The following is a 19,642-nucleotide window of genomic DNA, read 5'->3' as shown; positions in this document are numbered from 1 at the left end:
TGTTCTTATATTAATGGACAGTTGTTACTATTGTAAGACTAATAGGTAAATTTATAGGTTTGCTAATTTATGTACACCAAAATTTTGTGTACTACAAATTGTGTCACTCCTAGAAGAGGTATTTTACAGTAGATGCAGTGTTATGATTTCTTGCTCTGTAATGTTTTCCTGTCGTCTCAGCTAATGTGTGGATGGAGTACTTGAGTCAATAGGGCTTAATCTGTGACTTTTAAAGAAGAGAAACCCCAGAGCATAGGAGACTTGCTTTTTAAAAATAGTAGTAATTTTTGATGTTTAGAATCCTTACAATAAAATATAAGGATACAACAAAAGAGATCTTATGATTGTATCTTAGTCAAAATAAAGGGTACAGCTTGCATACATTGTATAACATGATTGTTTTGAACTTTTTGGAAATTGTTCTTAGCCTTGGAAGATCTGAGTAAAGGTTTGGGTATTTTCCCTAGAAAAATGCACATGCACAAAATGTTACTGGAGTTTTAATGCTTTCAAATACTTCCTAAAAGCCTGTGGACCCCAGTTTAAGAAACTCCTTTTATAAGATGAGAGGGAGGAGGAAGACACTGAAATTTGGGGAAGCTGGGTAGAAATCCACCCATTCACTTGAACAGTTAGTTGCTTTGCTAGAACTTTCTGTGACTCCAGGTTTAGTTTTTGTTAAGTTGTTAATGGCATTAATAAAATATCTGCCACATATATATGTTGAAATGCTTTTTAGGAAGGTGTTATCTTAGAGAATAAATGTTCCTGAGTCAAGGTTAAAGTTAGTTTGCCTGATAAGTATGTGCAAGAACCTAGATCGCATTTATTTACACTCTGTTGTTTTTTATTTCCTCTTTTCACCTAGTGTTAGCATAAAGGGTGTGAGAGAGTCTTCACAATGTAAGTTTTCTAAAGTGTGTTTGGACTTTCAGCCAGCACTTACAGCTTTTATAGTCTTAAAAAGGGGATTAAATAAACCTTTACAGTGCTGGGTCCCCTGAAGGCTTCTTTCTTACACCAGTGTGTTTAACTATAATGTAATGCTGCTTCTCACTGCCTGATCACTTTATATTGTTGCTTAATTTTGTTTTTCTCCCTATGTTACAACCTTTTTGAGGGCAGTTATGGTTATCATTCAGCTTTGTATAACCTGCAGTATTGTTTCTCAGTCTTGAGTCATGTGTGGACCTTTTTTAAAGTTAAAATTCTCAGGTTTTTCAGAAATACATCTCTAGCTATTTCCCAAACTTGAGTTACTGGTCTTTGTTTTTACTAGTCTAGCACAGTGGCTATCAACCAGGGTCACTTTGGCCCTCCAGGAATCATATGGCAGTGTCTAGAGACGTTTTCGGGTGTCACAGCTGGAAGTAGGAGGTTGCTACTGGCATCTAGTGGGTAGAAGCCAGGGTTACTGCTAAACATTGCAGAATTCACAGGCCATCTTCCATAACAAAGGATTATACAGCCCAGAGTGCCAATTATCTTGAAATTGAGAAACCCTCGTGTAGGAGACTATGTCTTGAAGAAAATGTCTATGAAGTTCTAGAAGTCAGTAATACAAGGCATGTTTGTATCTGTTCAATAAGAAAGGTAGGGTTTTCCATATAGGTCATAGCGTTTTCTTCCCCAGCCTCACCATGATTGAGTAAGAATATATTTTCAGCATTATGTTAACTGTGGGCCAGAGCTACATGCTGTTGTCATTTATCATACTTGACTGTTTATCATTCATTATTCTGCTATAAAATGTGTTATAAAATGTGTTGCTTCCATTCCATTTTCATAATACTAGTTGAGATTGTCATTACTTCTTACCTGCATTATCACAAAGACCTTTTTCTTAAAGAAATAAAGATTTTATTTTGAGCTAATTGTTGATTCACATGCTATTGTTTAAAAACAAACAAAAATGGCAGAGACCCCATGTGCTCTTTGCCCATTTTCCCACAATGGTAGCATCCTGCAAAACTAGTACAATATCACAACCAGCGTATTGACATTAATATGATCTACAGATCTTATTCAGATGTCCCCAGTTTTACTTGTGCTAATTTGTACATACGTATATTTCATTCTTTGCAGTTTTTCATATGTATGGGTTTGTGCGTCCCTCCCATAGTCAAGATGTAAAACAGTTCCATCACTAGCAAATTACTTGTTTTGTCTTTTTATAACTACATGCTTTTCCTTCTCCTCACCCATCACTAACCACTGACAGCCACTAATCTGTTTTTCATTTCTATAATTTTGTCATTTCAAGAATGTTGTATAAATGGAATCACAGGGCATATAACTTTCAGGGATTGACTTTCATTTAGCATAATGCCCTTGAGATTCAGCCAAGTTGTTGCATGTATCAACAGTTTGTTCTTTTTATTGCTGAATAGTATTCCATAATATGGATACATCAGTGTTTTAACCTGTTGAAGGACATCAGGTCATTCCAGTTTTTGTCCATCTTGAATAAAGTCATGAACATTCAAATACAGGATAAGAAACTGCCAAACTGTTTTCCAGAGTGGGTATACTACTTATTTATTTTTTGAGATGGAGTCTCGCTCTTTTGCCCAGGCTGGAGTGCAGTGGCGCGATCTCAGCTCACTGCAACCTCCGCCTCTCAAGTTCAAGCAGTTCTCTGCCTCAGCCTCCTGAGTATCTGGGATTACAGGGGCCCACCACCATGCCCAGCTAATTTTTGTATTTTTAGTAGAGACGGGGTTTCACCGTCTTGGCTAGGCTGGTCTTGAACTCCTGACCTCGTGATCCACCCGCCTCAGCCTCCCAAAGTGCTGGGATTACAGGCATGAGCTGCTGCATCCTCACCAATATTTGTGATACAGTAACTTTTTAATTAAGTTTCTGTGTTCCGTTCACCAATTTTTTCAGACTGGTATTTATGTTGCTTTCTGGGTGGCAGTGCTAAAATAGAAGTGCCTGATCCCTCTCCTTACAAAGTATATTTGTAACCTCTGTATAAAGTTCCAAATACCTGAGTTAGGCATCAAAAGCCATTTGCAGTATGGCCCTTGCTGACGTTTTTAACCTTATTCGTTCCCACGCATACTCTTAAGCTCCAGGTATGTCAAAATAGATGGAAAATAGTAGCTGGCTCAGAGCCATTGTGAAGATTAAGATTATGCACATAGTATTAACAAGTGCCTAATAGATAGTAAGCAGTAAATGGCAGTTTCTGGTGATTTCATAGTCTTCATCCCAACATAAAATAGGCACCCAAATGTTTAAATGAGGAAATTACTTACACGCTATACGCTTTCTAACTTCCGAAAATGTCCCTGACATTATCCATTCCTATATAAATTCTACCCTTTGAATCTAGATTTAAGTCTTACGTTTAGTTATTTTGGCATTTAATCACATATTATTTTGTATGTGCTATTAATGACTGGTAGCGAGGTGTTTTTTCATTATAATAGATTATATGTTTCTCAAGGGCATTAAATTCCACTGATTTTGAATATCCTTTACAGTAAACTAACATGCTCTGCACATCGTATAGTAATTTCTTCAGTTCTTAGAGACTGTTGAAAGTACATCACCTTTTTTCCAAGTGAATTCACATAGAGTTGGCTATTCTTCCTATAACTTGATGATGTGAGTAATCATTATTTCATATGAATCCTGATTAAGTTAGGATGCTTAAGCTTAGACATACCTGTCTAGTAACCCCTACAGGAATGAAGAATTAGGTAAATGAAACTGTAACCGTAAATCGTATGTAAACCAATAGTTCTTTGTATATTAACAGAAATCTTACGTGGTGAAGGCTTTCCTCTGGTGTCTGTTTTTAGTTGTTTACGTCTGTCAGTGTTTACTGAATATCTACCATGTGCTGTATATATTGTGCCAGTTACAGGAACCAAAAGGAAATGTGACCAGATTTTAAATAGTATTTTGGAAGTTGTACCAATAGGGCTTGTGATATGTTTGCTGTGGAGAGTGAAGGAAAAGAGAAAACCAAGGTTGACTCCTAGATTTATGGTTTGAGCAGTTGGGTAGATTTACTAAGATAGCAAAGACTAAGGGTGAAAGGATTCAGATGAGAGAGAATAAAGACATCTGTGCTTTTTATGTTTAAAATATCTATGTTGACATATGAGTGGAAGTGGCAAAGTCTAAAAATTAGGTGTATGAGTCTGGTACTCAGGAAGAGTTATCAGGATGTATGAAGTATTTAAAGTTTTGGGATTAGATAAATTCACATAAGGGGAGAGTTACAGTTAGAGAAGAAGGGAGAACTCAGAACTGAGTTTGGGTAGAAGAGTTGTTGGTAGATGAGACTGAAAGGAAATCCATAGTGTGAAAAGAGAAAAGCTAGTCAAGAGTATGATATGGGAGCCAACAGAGCAAGTGTTCAAGGAGGAGGTTCAAGAAAGAATGTTGCCGAGAAATCAAGGATAAAGAAAAAATGTTCTTATTCATTTGATAGTATCTGGTCTTGACAAGTGGTTTAAGGGAATGGTAGGGAAAGCCAGATGGAAGTGGGTTGAAGAGTTACTGGGATGGGAAAAGTAGAGACAATGGATGTCTGACATATTCAAGAAGTTATGCTGTGAAAGGGAGCAAGAATTGGGGCAGTAACTAGAAGGCAATGTGGGATCAAAGGAGGGTTTTTGTGTTTGTTTTTAAAGATGAGAGAAATTGGAGAGTATTTGTATGTTCATAAGGATGACCCAGGAGAGGGATAAATTGATGCTATAGGAGAAAAGTGATGGGGAATAGGAGTGATTCTGAAGGAGAAGAAAGAGAGGAAGGAGAATCAGGATTTAGGTGATGTGTAATCCTGTGATCAGGATTTGGGTACTGCAGTTATTATAGAGAGAAAAGATGAAATATTTCGAGTAGGGTTATAGTTAGATTGGTCCTGGCAATAATATGAGGGAGTTCCTATTTTTTCTGTTTCTCAATTAGGAATGTGATTTCAGGCCATTAGGAAGGGAGAGGAAGGTAGGTAGTGCATGTATTACTTGGGTTTTTTTAATTGCAGAATATGCTGGGATATGTGGAGAATCTCAAGTATGAGACAGTATATAGGGACCAGAGGAAACTCAAATTGGAAGTCATTGGAGTAAAATACGATTTCAGATCTTTTTCCTTTTTGAAAAGAGAAGGATTAAAATTTACGATTTTTGCTATACTTACATGAACATAAATGATGTTATAGAAATGGGATTATACTGTTTATAAGACTTAAAATTTATCTAGTGTGTGTGTGAATCTATTAAAATCAGCATTCAGTGCTTATTCTTAATTTGGGCATACTCGAGCTGACAAAGTAAAGGAGATCCTTTAAAATTTCTGACTCTTTGTTTCCATAGATGTTTACTTATTTCTGCTATAATTTGTTGTTGCTGCCTGATAGATTGAATTCTAGATCATTGTCAAGTGAGTCTGTTTGTATGGTTAAAGGCTTTTTGCCTTAACAACTCCAGTGTTAATACTACTCTTTTAAAATATACATATATATTACTTAACTCTTTGGAGTCCTTTGTTTAAATGGCACGTGGTTGGTTGAGTTTACTTTTTCACTAAGCCCAAGAATCTTTTTGTTATAGTTGATCCTGTTGCATTTATATTTATTTTATAAGTTTTGGCTTGCTATTTTCTTGTTTTCTAGTTTTTATTCTTCATTAGCAAAGAAAAAAAAGGAGCTATTAATTTATGTACTTCATATTTTTATCTTTAAATATATTGAACTCCTATTTCAATTTATCATCTTTATTCCACCTCCCAAATAGTATATTATCATACCTGTTGTGCACTGGTGTAATTATATTATATCTCATCCCTCCTCCCCCTTTATATAGGGTAGGTTGAGGCTTTTAGTTCTGGCCTGTTATCAAATTATTTTTATATTTTATAGCTTTACCTGAAAAATTATAAATTAATAGCCATAACACTGTTAATTAGAATTAGTTTTACAATATTCAGTGTTCACTCTCACATTTTTCATAGCATAAATTCTCCAGTGTAAGTTTTTTTAATTGATTTTTATTCATGTGGTTAAGATTTTTCAGGAGTTTGAGAGTTGTAATTTAAATATAATTATTATCTATTTTCAGACTTTTTTAAAAAATGCATAAGTTACGAGTTATACACACCTGAATAACATATTGGTTAAGAATTCTCGACACTTGTTTCCCATGAACATTCCTGTAGATGAATCTTCTGGCCTACAGTTTTCCAGAGAACTCTGAGGCTGTCCTGCCCTTTTTTTCCCCCCCACTGTTGGTCATTTGTTTCTTCTGCCTGGATGCTTTTAAGGTTCTTTGTAGCTTACCAAGTTCAGCATGATATGCCCCTAACTTGTTGATTCACTCTTATTTGTTGTTTATTTTTCCTAGTACATAGTAAGGTCGTTTAATCTACAAATTAAGCTCATTATTTTAGAAGAGACCCCAAGTATCTCTTTCTGGACCATTTGTACTAATTTATTTCATAGTATTCCAGATGTTTGAGGTATGTTTATGAACAAAGCAGATAAAAATTCCTGCCCTTGTGTAGAGCTTAAATTGTAGCAGGGGAGCCCAAAAATAAAAAAATAAAAAGATGATACATGAGTAGTTACATAGTGTTGTGGGGAGAAAAGGCAGGGTAAGAGGAGCAGAGTGCTGGGGAGGGGCTGGGAAATACAGCAGTAGGATTGCTTTTTTTTCTTTTTCTTTTTCTTTTTTTTTAAGAGATGGGATCTTGCCATGTTGCCCAGGCTGGAATTTCAACTCCTAAGCTCAAGCTGTTCTTCCATCTCAGCCTCTCAAGTAGCTGGGATTGGATTACAATTTTTAATAGGGTGGTCAGTGTAGGCTTCATTGAGAAGGTAAAGGGAATGGCCACTACAAAAGTGCTAAGGCAGGAGCATTCCTGGCATATTAAAATAGCAAGGAAAACTTGTGACTTGAGGGAGGAGTAAGTGATGAGGGAAATTAGGTCAAAATGTAAAGGAGCAGAATCCAAGGCATGCAGATTGTATATGTCTATTCAAGGAGCCAACATTCTAGCTCTCTGTAGAGAATGGCCTCTACGGAATGATGGTAGAAGCAGGGGATATTAAGCAGGCGTTGCAGTAATCCATATATGTGAAATGATGATAGCCTTATGGGCCAGGGAGTTAACAATGAAGATGGTAAAAAGTAAGTAGATTGTATATCTATCCATTTGCTTAACAGTTGGAAGTAGGGTATGAGAGAAAAAGGAGATCGAGGATGACTCCAAGACTTTTATTCCAAGCAACTGAAAGGATAGAATTCCCAAAAACTGAGATGGAGAAGGCTGCAGATTGATTACATTTTAAGGAAAGCATGAGAGGTTTTTCTTAAGACTTTAAACTGATGTTGTTAGGATGTTTTACATTAGTTTAGGCTTCAGGAGAAAGAGCTGCGTTGGAAATAATAATTTAGCTTATCAGCATATAGATGATGTTACCAAGAGGGTGAGTATACATGGAGAAAAGAAGACAATCAGGACCTAGGGCTGTGGCTCAACCTGTAATCCCAGCACTTTGGGGGACCAAGGCAAAAGAATTACTTAAGGCCAAGGTGTTCGAGGCTACAGTGAGCTATAATCGTGCCACTGCACTACAGCCTGAGTACAGAGCAAGATGCTGTCTCAAATAACAGCAGCAAAAGACAGAGACTGATTAGAATATTCACAACATTACAGTGTTGATGAGGAGGGACCAGAAAAGAAGACTAAAAAGGGAAGAGTGAGTGAGATAACAGGGGTGGGTCTCTTTAGAAGTCCAGTGAAGAGAGTGACTGCTGAAAAGTCAAGATGGTAACTGAGAGCTAGTTATGGAAAACAGTCTTTGGTGACCTTAATAAGAACAGATTGATTTAGTGGAATTTTGAGGGTGATAACTAATTTGAGTGCATTTAGGAATGAATGGAAGGAGAGGAATTGGGACATCTTGTATAGATTACTTGTATATAGTTTGTCTGCAAAAGGGAGTAGAAGATTGAGACTTTTTAAAATGAGAGCAAAACCCAGTATTTTATGATGTGTATAATAGGAATGATAGAGCAGGAAAAGGAACTCTCTGATGTTGTTTTCCATTTTATTTTGATCTTTTCAAATATATTGAATCTTTTGTTTGCTACTTCTAAGTAGGTTTTTGTTTCTGTGATGAGTTTTTTGTTTCAGTTTCTTTATATTTCGTCTCCTGTTGCCATGCTGCTGCTTTGATTTTTTTATGTTATTTTATTTATTTTTTTGACGGAGTCTCGCTCTATCACTAGGCTGGAGTGCAGTGGCGCAATCTCAGCTCACTGTAACTTCCGCCTCCTGGGTTCAAGTGATTCTCCTGCCTCAGCCTCCCAAGCAGCTGGGACTACAGGCTCACGCCACCATGCCCAGCTAATTTTTGTATTTTTAATAGAGATGGGGTTTCACCATGTTGGCCAGGATGGTCTCGATCTCCTGACCTTGTGATCCACCCATTTCGGCCTCCCTAAGTTCTGGGATTACAGGCGTGAGCCACCACGCCTGGCCTCTTTGATTTTTTTAATTTCAAGAATCACATGTAAGAAAATAGAGATCCAGTTTTCTTGTTTCTGGAATTGGTTCTTTGAGAGCCTAGTCAACTGCATTTCACTGCTTAAGTTTTGTTCAATTTTTGGTTACTGGTGAAGCATTTGAGGTGTTTGGTTTTTTAAAAATGTTACTGTAGTATTTGAAGATGTTGCTTAGGTGACCCCTTGTGTTGCTGATATTACTAAAGTAGGAAGAGCAGTTCTGGAAAGGGCTGTTTTCTTCTTCCTAGTCCTGTTTACGTATACAAATGAGAGTTTTTAATATGTTGGACACTTAATGAGATGTAATTGCTGAATGGAATGTTTGTTTTACTGTGATGTGCTTTTGCAGATAAGAAATTTGCTTAAGTGGCTAGAGAAAAGGCTGGGCATTTGCATTTAAGTAGAAGTTCAGATACGAATTAATGTAGTAATGAATCAAAAATTGGATTTTCGATCGGGTGCGGTGGCTCACACCTATAATCCCTGCACTTTGGGAGGCCGAGGTGGGCGGATCACGAGGTCAGGAGATCGAGACCATCCTGGCTAACATGGTGAAACCCTGTCTCTACTAAAAATACAAAAAATTAGCCAGGCATGGTGGTGGGTGCTTGTAGTCCCAGCTACTCAGGAGGCTGAGGCAGGAGAATGGTGTGAACCTGGGAGGCAGAGCTTGCAGTGAGCTGAGATCACACCACTACACTCCAGCCTGGGCGACAGAGCAAGACTCCCTCAAAAAAAAAAAAAAAAAATCTAAGTGTAATCTCTTTCACCACTGCATTTATCTCCAAACAGAAAACATCTTTGCTTCAGTTTTCATTTTTCTATGATGATATAGCTAATAGTTGGCAGGCTACAAAACACCTTTGTGTTTCTGAGAAAGAAAAGAACTCAGCCACTGTACGCCTGCCTCAACTTTGAGGTTATAGTGTCTTCATTTCCACTTTGCACATTGTTCTGTTTTGGTGGTGGTAGAAGTGGAGTGATCATTTAAGGAATAAGGATCCACACCACTTGACTTGCACTTGGCTTGCTGAGTTAGGTCTTGAGCCAGAAACAAACACTCCAGTGCCCCCTTGATAACATTCCAGACACCTAGTTGTGTTTGGTCTAATCTGCACTTAACAGGGTTGCATATAATCTGCATCACCAGAGAATGATGGTGGGGGATTTAGAAGTCAGATTTCATGAGCTCTGAGAGTTTGCTGGATGGAGTGACCTGAAATTGAAAGGATTTAATTAAGTATTTAAGATATTTAAGATATTCAGAGACTCAGAAGAATACGTTGAAGTATGCATTCAAAAGAAAGACTTCCAGAAATAATGAGAAACTAAGATGAAGACCATTGTTTTCAGGCATTGAAAGCCCTGCCTGTGCTCCCTTCCTCTGCCTACACATATACATTTTTTCTGATTAAAAATGATACATATTTGTCCAATTTGAAAACGAGTATGACAAATATTAATAGATTTGTGATTTATGCCAGAGAAAATAAAAATTTGTAGATAAAACTAACCTGAAAAACAAGGGCTGTCAATAAAAGTACCCTAATATCCTCTGAATTTCTTAAAACTTGTCCGTCTTCCTATACTTCAGAAACTCTCAATGGTATGTGCACAGTGGAGTCATCTGTAGGAATCCTTGCTATACCCTACTCTAGAGAGTGAATCAGAATCTCCTCAGTAGTTTGATTCCCAAAAATACTTCCTTAAGTTTTTGAGGTGTTCATTCTTTGGTTAAGATTCATTTTCCCTCTAATGCTACATTGAAGTTAAACTGTGAAAATTCATATTTATTTTTGTTTTTTTAACTATCGTTAAAACGTTTTGTACATTACTTCTGAATGTTATCCTAACACTTAAGAAAGCATCTGGCCGGGAGCGGTGGCTCACGCCTGTATTACCAGCACTTTGGGAGGCCAAGGCGGGTGGATCACGAGGTCAGGAGATCGAGACCATCCTGACTAACACGGTGAAACCGCATCTCTACTAAAAAAAATACAAAAAAATTAGCCGGGCACGGTGGTTGGCACCTGTAGTCCCAGCTACTCAGTAGGCTGAGGCAGGAGAATGGTGTGAACCCGGGAGGTGTTCCACAGTGAGCCGAGATCGCGCCACTGCACTCCAGCCTGGGTGGCAGCCAGACTCCCTCGCAAAAAAAGAAAAAAAAAAAAAGCCATCGACTGGGCGCTGTGGCTCATGCATGTAGTCCCAGCATTTGGGGAGGCTGAGGCAGGCGAATCATGACACCAGCCTGGCCAACATGGTGAAACCCCATCTCTACTAAAAATACAAAAAAAAAATATTAGCCAGGCATGGTGGTGCATGCCTGTAATCCCAGGTACTTGGAAGGCTGAGGCAGGAGAATTGCTTGAACCCGGGAGGCAGAGGTTGCAGTGAGCCGAGATTGCGCCACTCTTCTCCAACCTGGGTAATAGAGCAAAGTCTAAAAAGAAAAAAAATAAAAAACTGCTGGGCGCAGTAGCTTACGCCTATAATCCCAGCACTTTGGGAGGCCAAGGTGGGTGGATCACGAGGTCAGGAGATCAAGACCATCCTAACATGGTGAAACCCCCTCTCTACTAAAAATACAAAAATTAGCCGGGCATGGTGGCGGGCGCCTGTAGTCCCAGCTACTCGGGAGGCTGAGGAGGAGAAGGGCGGGAACCGGGAGGCGGAGCTTGCAGTGAGCTGAGATCGCGCCACTGCACTCCAGCCTGGGCGACAGAGCAAGACTCCATCTCTAAAAAATAAAAAGCATCAGTAGGTAGGAAAAAAATGGAAAAATAAGGGACAAATGATGGACGGTTCATGGAGTTATATAGCATCATTATACAATCAATAATTAGAACTCTTATGTTCTTACAAATACAAATAGACACAAAATACTGACTTGGACCTGCCTCCAGAGACCAAATGAAATTACTATATCACACCTAAACTGAATCAGGTATTGCTTACCCCTAGTGTGTCCCTTGTGTTGGCATTGAAAAGTGATATTTTCTAATCTCTCCCGACCTATCAAGTCTTCTGTTATTTTTCAAAGAGAACATTTTCTTCCAATAAGCCATTTTTTTCTGTTCACTTATGTCTCCAATCAAGTTGCTACTTCTGGCAAAATTTATTTAGTGAGTCATATTGGTGGACATTTAGGTTGGATGTGGCTTTATAATTTTTCTTTTGATCTGAACTGTGTATTTACATTGCTTATTACTATTATTCTGAAATCAATTTTAATAGTGTTAACTTAAATATGTTTTCTTATAGCAGAAAAAGAAAACTAAGAACTTCAATCCACCAACACGTAGAAATTGGGAAAGTAATTACTTTGGGATGCCCCTCCAGGATCTGGTTACAGCTGAGAAGCCCATACCACTATTTGTTGAGAAATGTGTGGAATTTATTGAAGATACAGGTAGGATAGAAGAATCATTGCAAGAGATTTGATTTTAAATTTCACTTTTGATACACCAATAGTTTGTCAAACATTTGTGATTTGTTAAAAATAAATTTTGAAAGCGGTATATAGTTTTCATTATTAGGATTGTTTTATATTAACTCCATCTGATCAGGTAACCATCTGATATTTGAAAGAAGTTTTTGTTGTTGACCAATAATGCTTTTATTGGACTTCTCTTGAAGTAATAAATGGCTAAATTGAATACTAAAATGTTAAGCTTACCTTATTCTGGGATTTAGAATAACTTTATTAAGTTACGCTATTTAATGAAGAGATACAGTTATGGTTTGAATAATTTGGAAGTGTTCCACATTTTTAAGTCCGATACTGTTTACTTGCATTACCCATTTTACACATGGATTTTTCTTTTAAAACTTACAGCAATAGTTGTAAATGTGTAAAAGGCAGCTTGTTCTGTTTGTGATGCTACTATTTATTCAACAGTTCTAGCTTGACATTTATATGATTTGTGTTGTATTTTTAAGGAATGCGTAGATATCCTCGTTATTTTAAAAGCAAACCTGCTGTTATGTTTACTTTGCCTCATGTAATCTCAAAACTAAAAAAAGAGGCAAGTTACAGGTGGAAAATAGGGACACAAGATTGTTTTTGAGTGCATTTAAAATGAACACGAGTTAACCATGAAACCTTAGTGACTGAATGTACTACACATTTTAATGGCTTGAAAACATGAGCTAAGTCAGTTTTGGCTTTATTTGTTACTAATGATCCCTTGATAGATAAGCATTGTTTAAAAAACAAAGTAGGATACTCTTGTCGTCGCTAAAAAATCATGCTCATATTTATTCACATGTACACCTTGCCCTTTGGTTTATCAACTAAGTTGTATATATATTGAGTTATCTATTTGGTAAGGAATGTTGACTTTCAGTCTTAATGAGAGGATAGAATGCGCAGTGGCTCACGCCTGTAATCCCAGCACTTTGGGAGGCCGAGGCGGGCAGATCACAAGCTCAGGAGATCGAGACCATCCTGGCCACATGGTGAAACCACATCTCTACTAAAATTACAAAAATTAGCTGGGTATGGTGGTGCGTGCTTGTAGTCCCAGCTACTTGGGAGGCTGAGGCAGGAGAATTGCTTGAACCCGGGAGGTGAAGGTTACAGTGAGCCGAGATTGCGCCACTGCACTCCAGCCTGGTGACAGAATGAGACTCCATCTCAAAGAAAAAAAAAAAGAAAAAAGAAATTACATTATCCACTAGTTTTGTAGTTGAAATGGCATGTGTCTTCTGCCTTCAGTTAATAAGTGTTAATTTATAGAGGCTACATTTGGATATGCTCTTTATCATTTATTTTTCCCTTCAAGAAGTACTTGAGAAGTGTTATTAGATAAATTTTTTGTCTGTTTTTCTGTCCATCTTGAATGTAGCAGAAATGCAAAGGTTCTTCAAATACTAACTTCCTGCTTTGGATTTAAAGAATTCTCATTTTCTCTAGTATTATAATTAAGCGTAGGGATACAACTGAACAAATAGAAAATACTTTAGTGATCGAAAAGCAATCATAAAATTATAGATTACTGTTTTGTATATTTATTATTTAAAATTTCTGTTTCTTGAAAATTTCATAGTAGTTGAGTGATTCGGTTTGAGGAAAAGAAATGAATTCCAAATATAGGATAAAATGCAGGTCTAGTCCAGTTCTTAACACAACTTGAATTAGTTTAGGTCAACTCTCAGGTAATTTATATATTTAAGTACTTTGGTAGAAAGATTACATAGACCATAGAATAGAGTAAAAGATTAAACTAGTTCTTTTGTTGTCATTGTAATATATTGCTTGATTTTATTACTAATTTTAAAACTACTAAGTGGTTTTAGCAGAAATTCCTAATTGCCTACGAGGTTGTTGGTGTCTTTTGAGGAATTCGTTCATTTCATCTAAATTTCATCAATTTACAGCTCTCAAAATGGACTAGCATAACCATCTTATATTTAAAGTTCAACTTGTAAATATATTGCAGATACCCATTACTTAAAAATTGTGATATTTTGCTGTTTATAGATCCTTAGATGTAGTGATATAAATGATAAGTAATTGTGTTGTTATAATCAGTCCTCTTGTTTAAAAGACTAACATTTCTTGAACAACCCTGGAGAAAATATTGACAGTTTAAAAAATCAGCTTGGCCGGGCGCGGTGGCTCAAGCCTGTAATCCCAGCGCTTTGGGAGGCCGAGACGGGCGGATCGCGAGGTCAGAAGATCGAGACCAACCTGGCTAACATGGCGAAACCCCGTCTCTACTAAAAAATACAAAAAACTAGCCGGGTGAGGTGGCGGGCGCCTGTAGTCCCAGCTACTCGGGAGGCTGAGGCAGGAGAATGGCGTAAACCCGGGAGGCGGAGCTTGCAGTGAGCTGAGATCTGGCCACTGCACTCCAGCCCGGGCGACAGAGCGAGACTCCGTCTCAAAAAAAAAAAAAAAAAAAATCAGCTTTATTGATATAATTTACATACAATAAAATTCACTAATTTGAATTGTACAGTATGAATTTTTATAATCTATAGTCATATAATTGCCACCACAATCAAGGTTTAAGTTATTTTCATCACCCCCAAAAGCATCTGGTCTTTTATTATTAAGTATAATGTTAGCTGTTGGATTTTTGTAGATGAACTTTATCTGGTTGAGAAAGTACTATAACCTTCCCAGTTTGCTGAGTTTTTATACAAAATAGGTGTTGATTTTGTCAGGTGGTTTTCTGCATCTGTTGAGGTTATCTTAATGATTTTTTTTGCTGTGGATGGTGAATTATATTGATTTTCACATGTTAAACTAACCTTACATCCCTGGGATAAATACCACTTGGTCATATTTTATCCTTTTTATATATTGCTGAATTCATTTTCTAAAATGAAGGATTTTAGTCTGTAGTTTTCTTTTCTTGCAATGTCTTTGTCTGGTTGATATCAGACTAAAAAGCTGGCATCATAGATTAAGTTTATTTTCTGGAAGAGTTTGTGTAGAATTGGTAATATTTCTTTCTTTAATTTTAGTAGAATTCACCAGTGAAATGATTTTGACCTGGAATTTGTTCGTGAGGAGGTTTTTAATTTAAATTTCTTTAGTAGATACAGGGCTATTCAGATTTTTTATTTTTATTTTATTTTATTTTTTTTTGAGATGGAGTCTCGCTCTGCCGCCCAGGCTGGAGTGCTGTGGCCAGATCTCAGCTCACTGCAAGCTCCGCCTCCCGGGTTCACGCCATTCTCCTGCCTCAGCCTCCCGAGTAGCTGGGACTACAGGCGCCCGCCACCTCGCCCGGCTAATTTTTTTGTATTTTTTTAGTAGAGACGGGGTTTCACCGTGTTAGCCAGGATGGTCTCGATTTCCTGACCTCGTGATCCGCCCGTCTCGGCCTCCCAAAGTGCTGGGATTACAGGCTTGAGCCACCGCGCCCGGCCTTTTTATTTCTTCTAAAGAGTAAGCATTGGTTGGTTGTGTGTTTTGAGGAATGCGTTCATCTAAATTGACAAGGTTTTTAATAAAATTCCTTTTTCTTTTAGTGCCTTGTAGCATCTGTAGTGATGTCTTTCTACCCTGATGTTACTAAATTGTGTCTTTTGGTATGGTTGAGGTTTATCAATTTTATTGATCACTTCAAAGAACCAGCTTTTGCTTTTATTGATTTTCCTTTTTTTCCCCATTTTTTAATTTATTGAATTCTACTTCTTGTTTCTTTCTTCTTTGGTTTCTCTGAAGTTTCTTAAAATAGAAATCTAGATTACTGTGTTACACCAGTTTTCTTTTCCACTGTAAATATTTAATGGTCCAGATTTTCCTCTAAGCGTTGTTTTAGCTGTATTCCATATAGATATGTTGTGTTCCATTTTTGTTTAATTCAAAATACTTTGTAATTTCCCTTTTTCAAAAAAACAATTTAACTCATCGGTTATTAGATTTCTAAATATTTGGTGGTTTTCCACATCTTTTTTTGTTCATTTCTAGTTTAATTATTTTGCATTTGAAAAACAAAGAGTTTGATTCCAGGTTAAGTTTATTGAGACTTGTTTTATGGCCCAGAATATGGTCTCTTTTGAATAGTTTAATGAGACCTTGAACTGAATGTTTATTATAGTGTGAAGAGTTCTATAAATGTCAGATCAAATTCTTTGAGCCTGTTGGGCAAGTCTTGTATATCCTATTTTTCTTGTTTACTTTTGTAAAATTAAGGAATACTGTTGAAATCGGCAATCATGATTGTAGATTGTGTGTTTCTTCTTTCACTTCTATTAGATTTTACATCATGTTTTTTGAAGATCTGTTAATTTCATACACATTTGGGATTATGTCTTTTTTTTTTTTTTTTTTTTTTTTTTTTGAGACAGGGTTCTCTCTCTAACACCCAGGCTGAAGTGCAGAGGTGTAATCTCAGCTAGCTGCGACCTCCGCCTCCCAGACTCAGGCAATCCTCCCACCTCAGCCTCCCAAATAGCTGGGACTGCCACCACACCCAGTCAACTTTTTTGGTTTTAGTAGAGACAGGGTTTTGCCATTTTCCCCAGCCTGGTCTCAAACTCCTGAGCTCAAGCAGTCTTCCCATCTGAGTCCCCCAAAGTGCTGGGATTATAGGTGTGAGCCACCGTGCCTGGCCAGGATTGTCTTACGAACTGATGTATTATCATTATAAAGCATTTCTTTTTATGTTTTGCCATATTGTTTGTTCTGAAGTCTACTTTGCCTAGTATTAATATAGCCAATGTTTTTTCCTTTGAGTAGTGTTTGTGATATATCTTTTTCTTTACTTATGCTTTTATAGATCTTCATTTCTTATGTGGTATACATCTTTATAGTTTACCTTCAAGTGATATACCACTTTAATGTGTTTTATAAGAACCTTAGAACAATATACTTCCTTCATGCCTTGTTCTGTTGTTATACATTTTAAATCTATAATGTTTTAAAATCACAATACATGTTTATAATTTTTGCTTTAAACAGATTGTTTTCCTTGTTTTTGGAAGATACTTTCTTAGATTGGAATTCTTTTATGTAATAGCTTAATTGAAATATAATTCACGTTATACAATACACCCATTTAAAGTGTAGTTTATTCACAGAGTTGTACCAGCATCAGCACAATCAATTTTAGAACATTTTCATCATCCCAAGAAGAAATAGTATACTGATTAAGCAATCACTTGCTATTCCCCACTCTCACCCCCCATCAATTTCTGCCTTTACAGACTTGCCTATTCCTGGATATTTCATATAAATTGAATCATACATAATGTGGTCTTTTGTGATTGGCTTCTTTCATTTAACATAGTTTTCGAGTTATTCATATTGTATCATCTATCAGTACTTAATTTCTTTTTATTGCTGAATAATTATCCATTGATGGCCACTTGGTTTGTTTCACTTTTTACCTCTTGTGAAGACTGCTGCAGTGAACATTACTGTCAGAGTTTGTGTGTAGACATATGTTTTCACCTCTTGGGTATATACTTAGAGTGGAATTGTTAGATCTATGTTTAACCTTTTAAGGAACTACCAGACTGTTTCAAAGAGGTGACACCACTTGACATTCCCATCAGCAGTGTGAGTTCCAATTTCTCCACATTTTGCCGATGTTTATTTTTCTTTTTGATTATAGTCAAGTAAGTGGTAATGTGAAATGTATCTCATATAATTTTGATTTGCATTTCCCTGATGACTAATGATGCAGAACATCTTTTTAAGTGCTTTATTGGCTTTTTGTATATATCTCTGAAGAAATATCTATTCAGATCCTTTGCCCACTTTTTAGTTGGATTATTTGTCTTACTGTTGAGTTTAAGGGCTCTTTGTATATTTTGGATACAAATTGTTTACAAATATGATTTGCTAAAATATTCCCCATTATGTGGGTAGTTTTGTACAATTTCTTGATGATATGCTCTGAAGCATAAAGTTTTCAATTTTGATGAAGTATGTTTTGTCTGTTTCTAAAATTTTGTTACCATATGCATGATGTCGTGTCTGAGAAGGTTTTTGCCTAATCCAGGGTCACAAAGATTTACCTATCTTCCAAGAGTTTTAATGGTTTTAGCACATACATTTAGGTCTGTGATCCATTTTGACTTAATTTTTGTGTGTGGTTTAAGGAAAGGTTCCAGCTTGATTCTTTTGCATGTGGATATCCATTTTATAAGCATTATTTATTAAAAAGACTATTTTACTGAATTACCTTGGCACAGTTGTTCAAAATCAGTTGACCATAAATGTGAAGGTTTGTTTCTGGACTCACTTATATTCTGTTGATTTGTATGTCTATCAGTACTTAATTTCTTTTTATTGCTGAATAATTATCCATTGATAGCCACTTGGTTTGTTTCTACTTTTTAACTCTTGTGAAGAGTGCTGCTGTGAACATTACTGTCAGAGTTTGTGTGTAGACATATGTTTTCACCTCTTGGGTATATACTTAGAGTGGAATTGTTGGATTATTTAGTTTTAGATTATTTTTTATTGCCGGGCGCGGTGGCTCAAGCCTGTAATCCCAGCACTTTGGGAGGCCGAGACGGGCGGATCACGAGGTCAGGAGATCGAGACCATCCTGGCTAACATGGTGAAACCCCGTCTCTACTAAAAATACAAAAAACTAGCCGGGCGAGGTGGCGGGTGCCTGTAGTCCCAGCTACTCGGGAGGCTGAGGCAGGAGAATGGCGTAAACCTGGGAGGCGGAGCTTGCAGTGAGCTGAGATCCGGCCACTGCACTCCAGCCTGGGTGACAGAGCGAGACTCCGTCTCAAAAAATAAAAATAAATAAAATAAAATAAATATAGATTATTTTTTATTTTAGATTATTATTTAGTCTTCTAAATGCTCTTATCTGTCTGTTTTCATTATTGTTTTGTAGTAAGTTTTGAAATCAAGAAATGTGACTGTTTCAAACTTTGTTCTTCTGGGTATAGAGTTTTAGGCTGATGTTGTTTTTTTTTCCTTTTCATTCATCTCTTTAAAGACTACTTATTATGATATCTCATACCTAATGATATTTCTGCTGTCATTCTTATCTGTGTTCTTCTGACTGTGATGTATTCTCTTTTTTCCCTCAACTCCCAACTACTTCAAGATTATTCTCTCTAGTTTTCAGCAATTTTATTAAAAATAATAAAATTATCACATAATTTTAATCTTAGTATGTGTGTTTTAAAAAAACTACATCTGCTTGAGGTTTCTGGAGCATCTTAGCTCTCTTAGTTTATATTTTCGAATTTGGAAAATTTGGGCCATTATTTCCTGAAGTATTTTTTTCTCTTCTTCCATTTCCCACTCCTTATTCGTATATTAGACCTCTAGGAATTGTTTAAAACTTTTTTTTTTCTGTATGGCCAAATGTAAAAATGCCATTTAAGTCTTTCTTTTTATGTATTCATTTCTATACCCATTATATTAATGTTTTCCTGTGTATATGTGTCTTTGGACATATACGATTTATAATAGCTATTTTAAGATTTTCGGTTTACTAATTCTGTCGTATATCATTTCTGGGTCTCTTTCTGTTGTTTTTGTTGTTTTGTGGGTTATATTTTTCTGCTTCTTGTTTTGATAGTTTTGATGTCAGAATTCTGAATTTCATATTATTTAGTCTTCTGAATTTTTATTGGATGATGTTACTAGTGTTTCTTTAAAGAATGTTAGATTT

The 19,642-nt window shown here is 36.6% G+C and overlaps 1 protein-coding gene across 5 annotated transcripts in view; it reads left to right on the top strand.

Annotated features, from left to right (window-relative positions):
• ARHGAP5 (Rho GTPase activating protein 5) overlaps positions 1 to 19,642 on the top strand; it is a 79,744-nt gene that overhangs the window by 25,440 nt on the left and 34,662 nt on the right. For 4 of the 5 annotated variants that reach the window (XM_030930911.1, XM_030930910.1, XM_030930909.1 and 1 more), the window contains one exon: positions 11,796 to 11,943. In XM_030930911.1, coding sequence (XP_030786771.1) covers positions 11,796 to 11,943 — 148 coding nt within the window. The remainder of the gene's footprint in view (positions 1 to 11,795; positions 11,944 to 19,642) is intronic. The other variant, XM_030930913.1, reaches the window with a different exon arrangement.

Source organism: Rhinopithecus roxellana, chromosome 5 (assembly GCF_007565055.1).
Source record: "Rhinopithecus roxellana isolate Shanxi Qingling chromosome 5, ASM756505v1, whole genome shotgun sequence".
Taxonomy (NCBI): domain Eukaryota; kingdom Metazoa; phylum Chordata; class Mammalia; order Primates; family Cercopithecidae; genus Rhinopithecus; species Rhinopithecus roxellana.
Note: the sequence above shows the minus strand (reverse complement) of the source record. Positions and strands in the feature narration are given on the sequence as shown.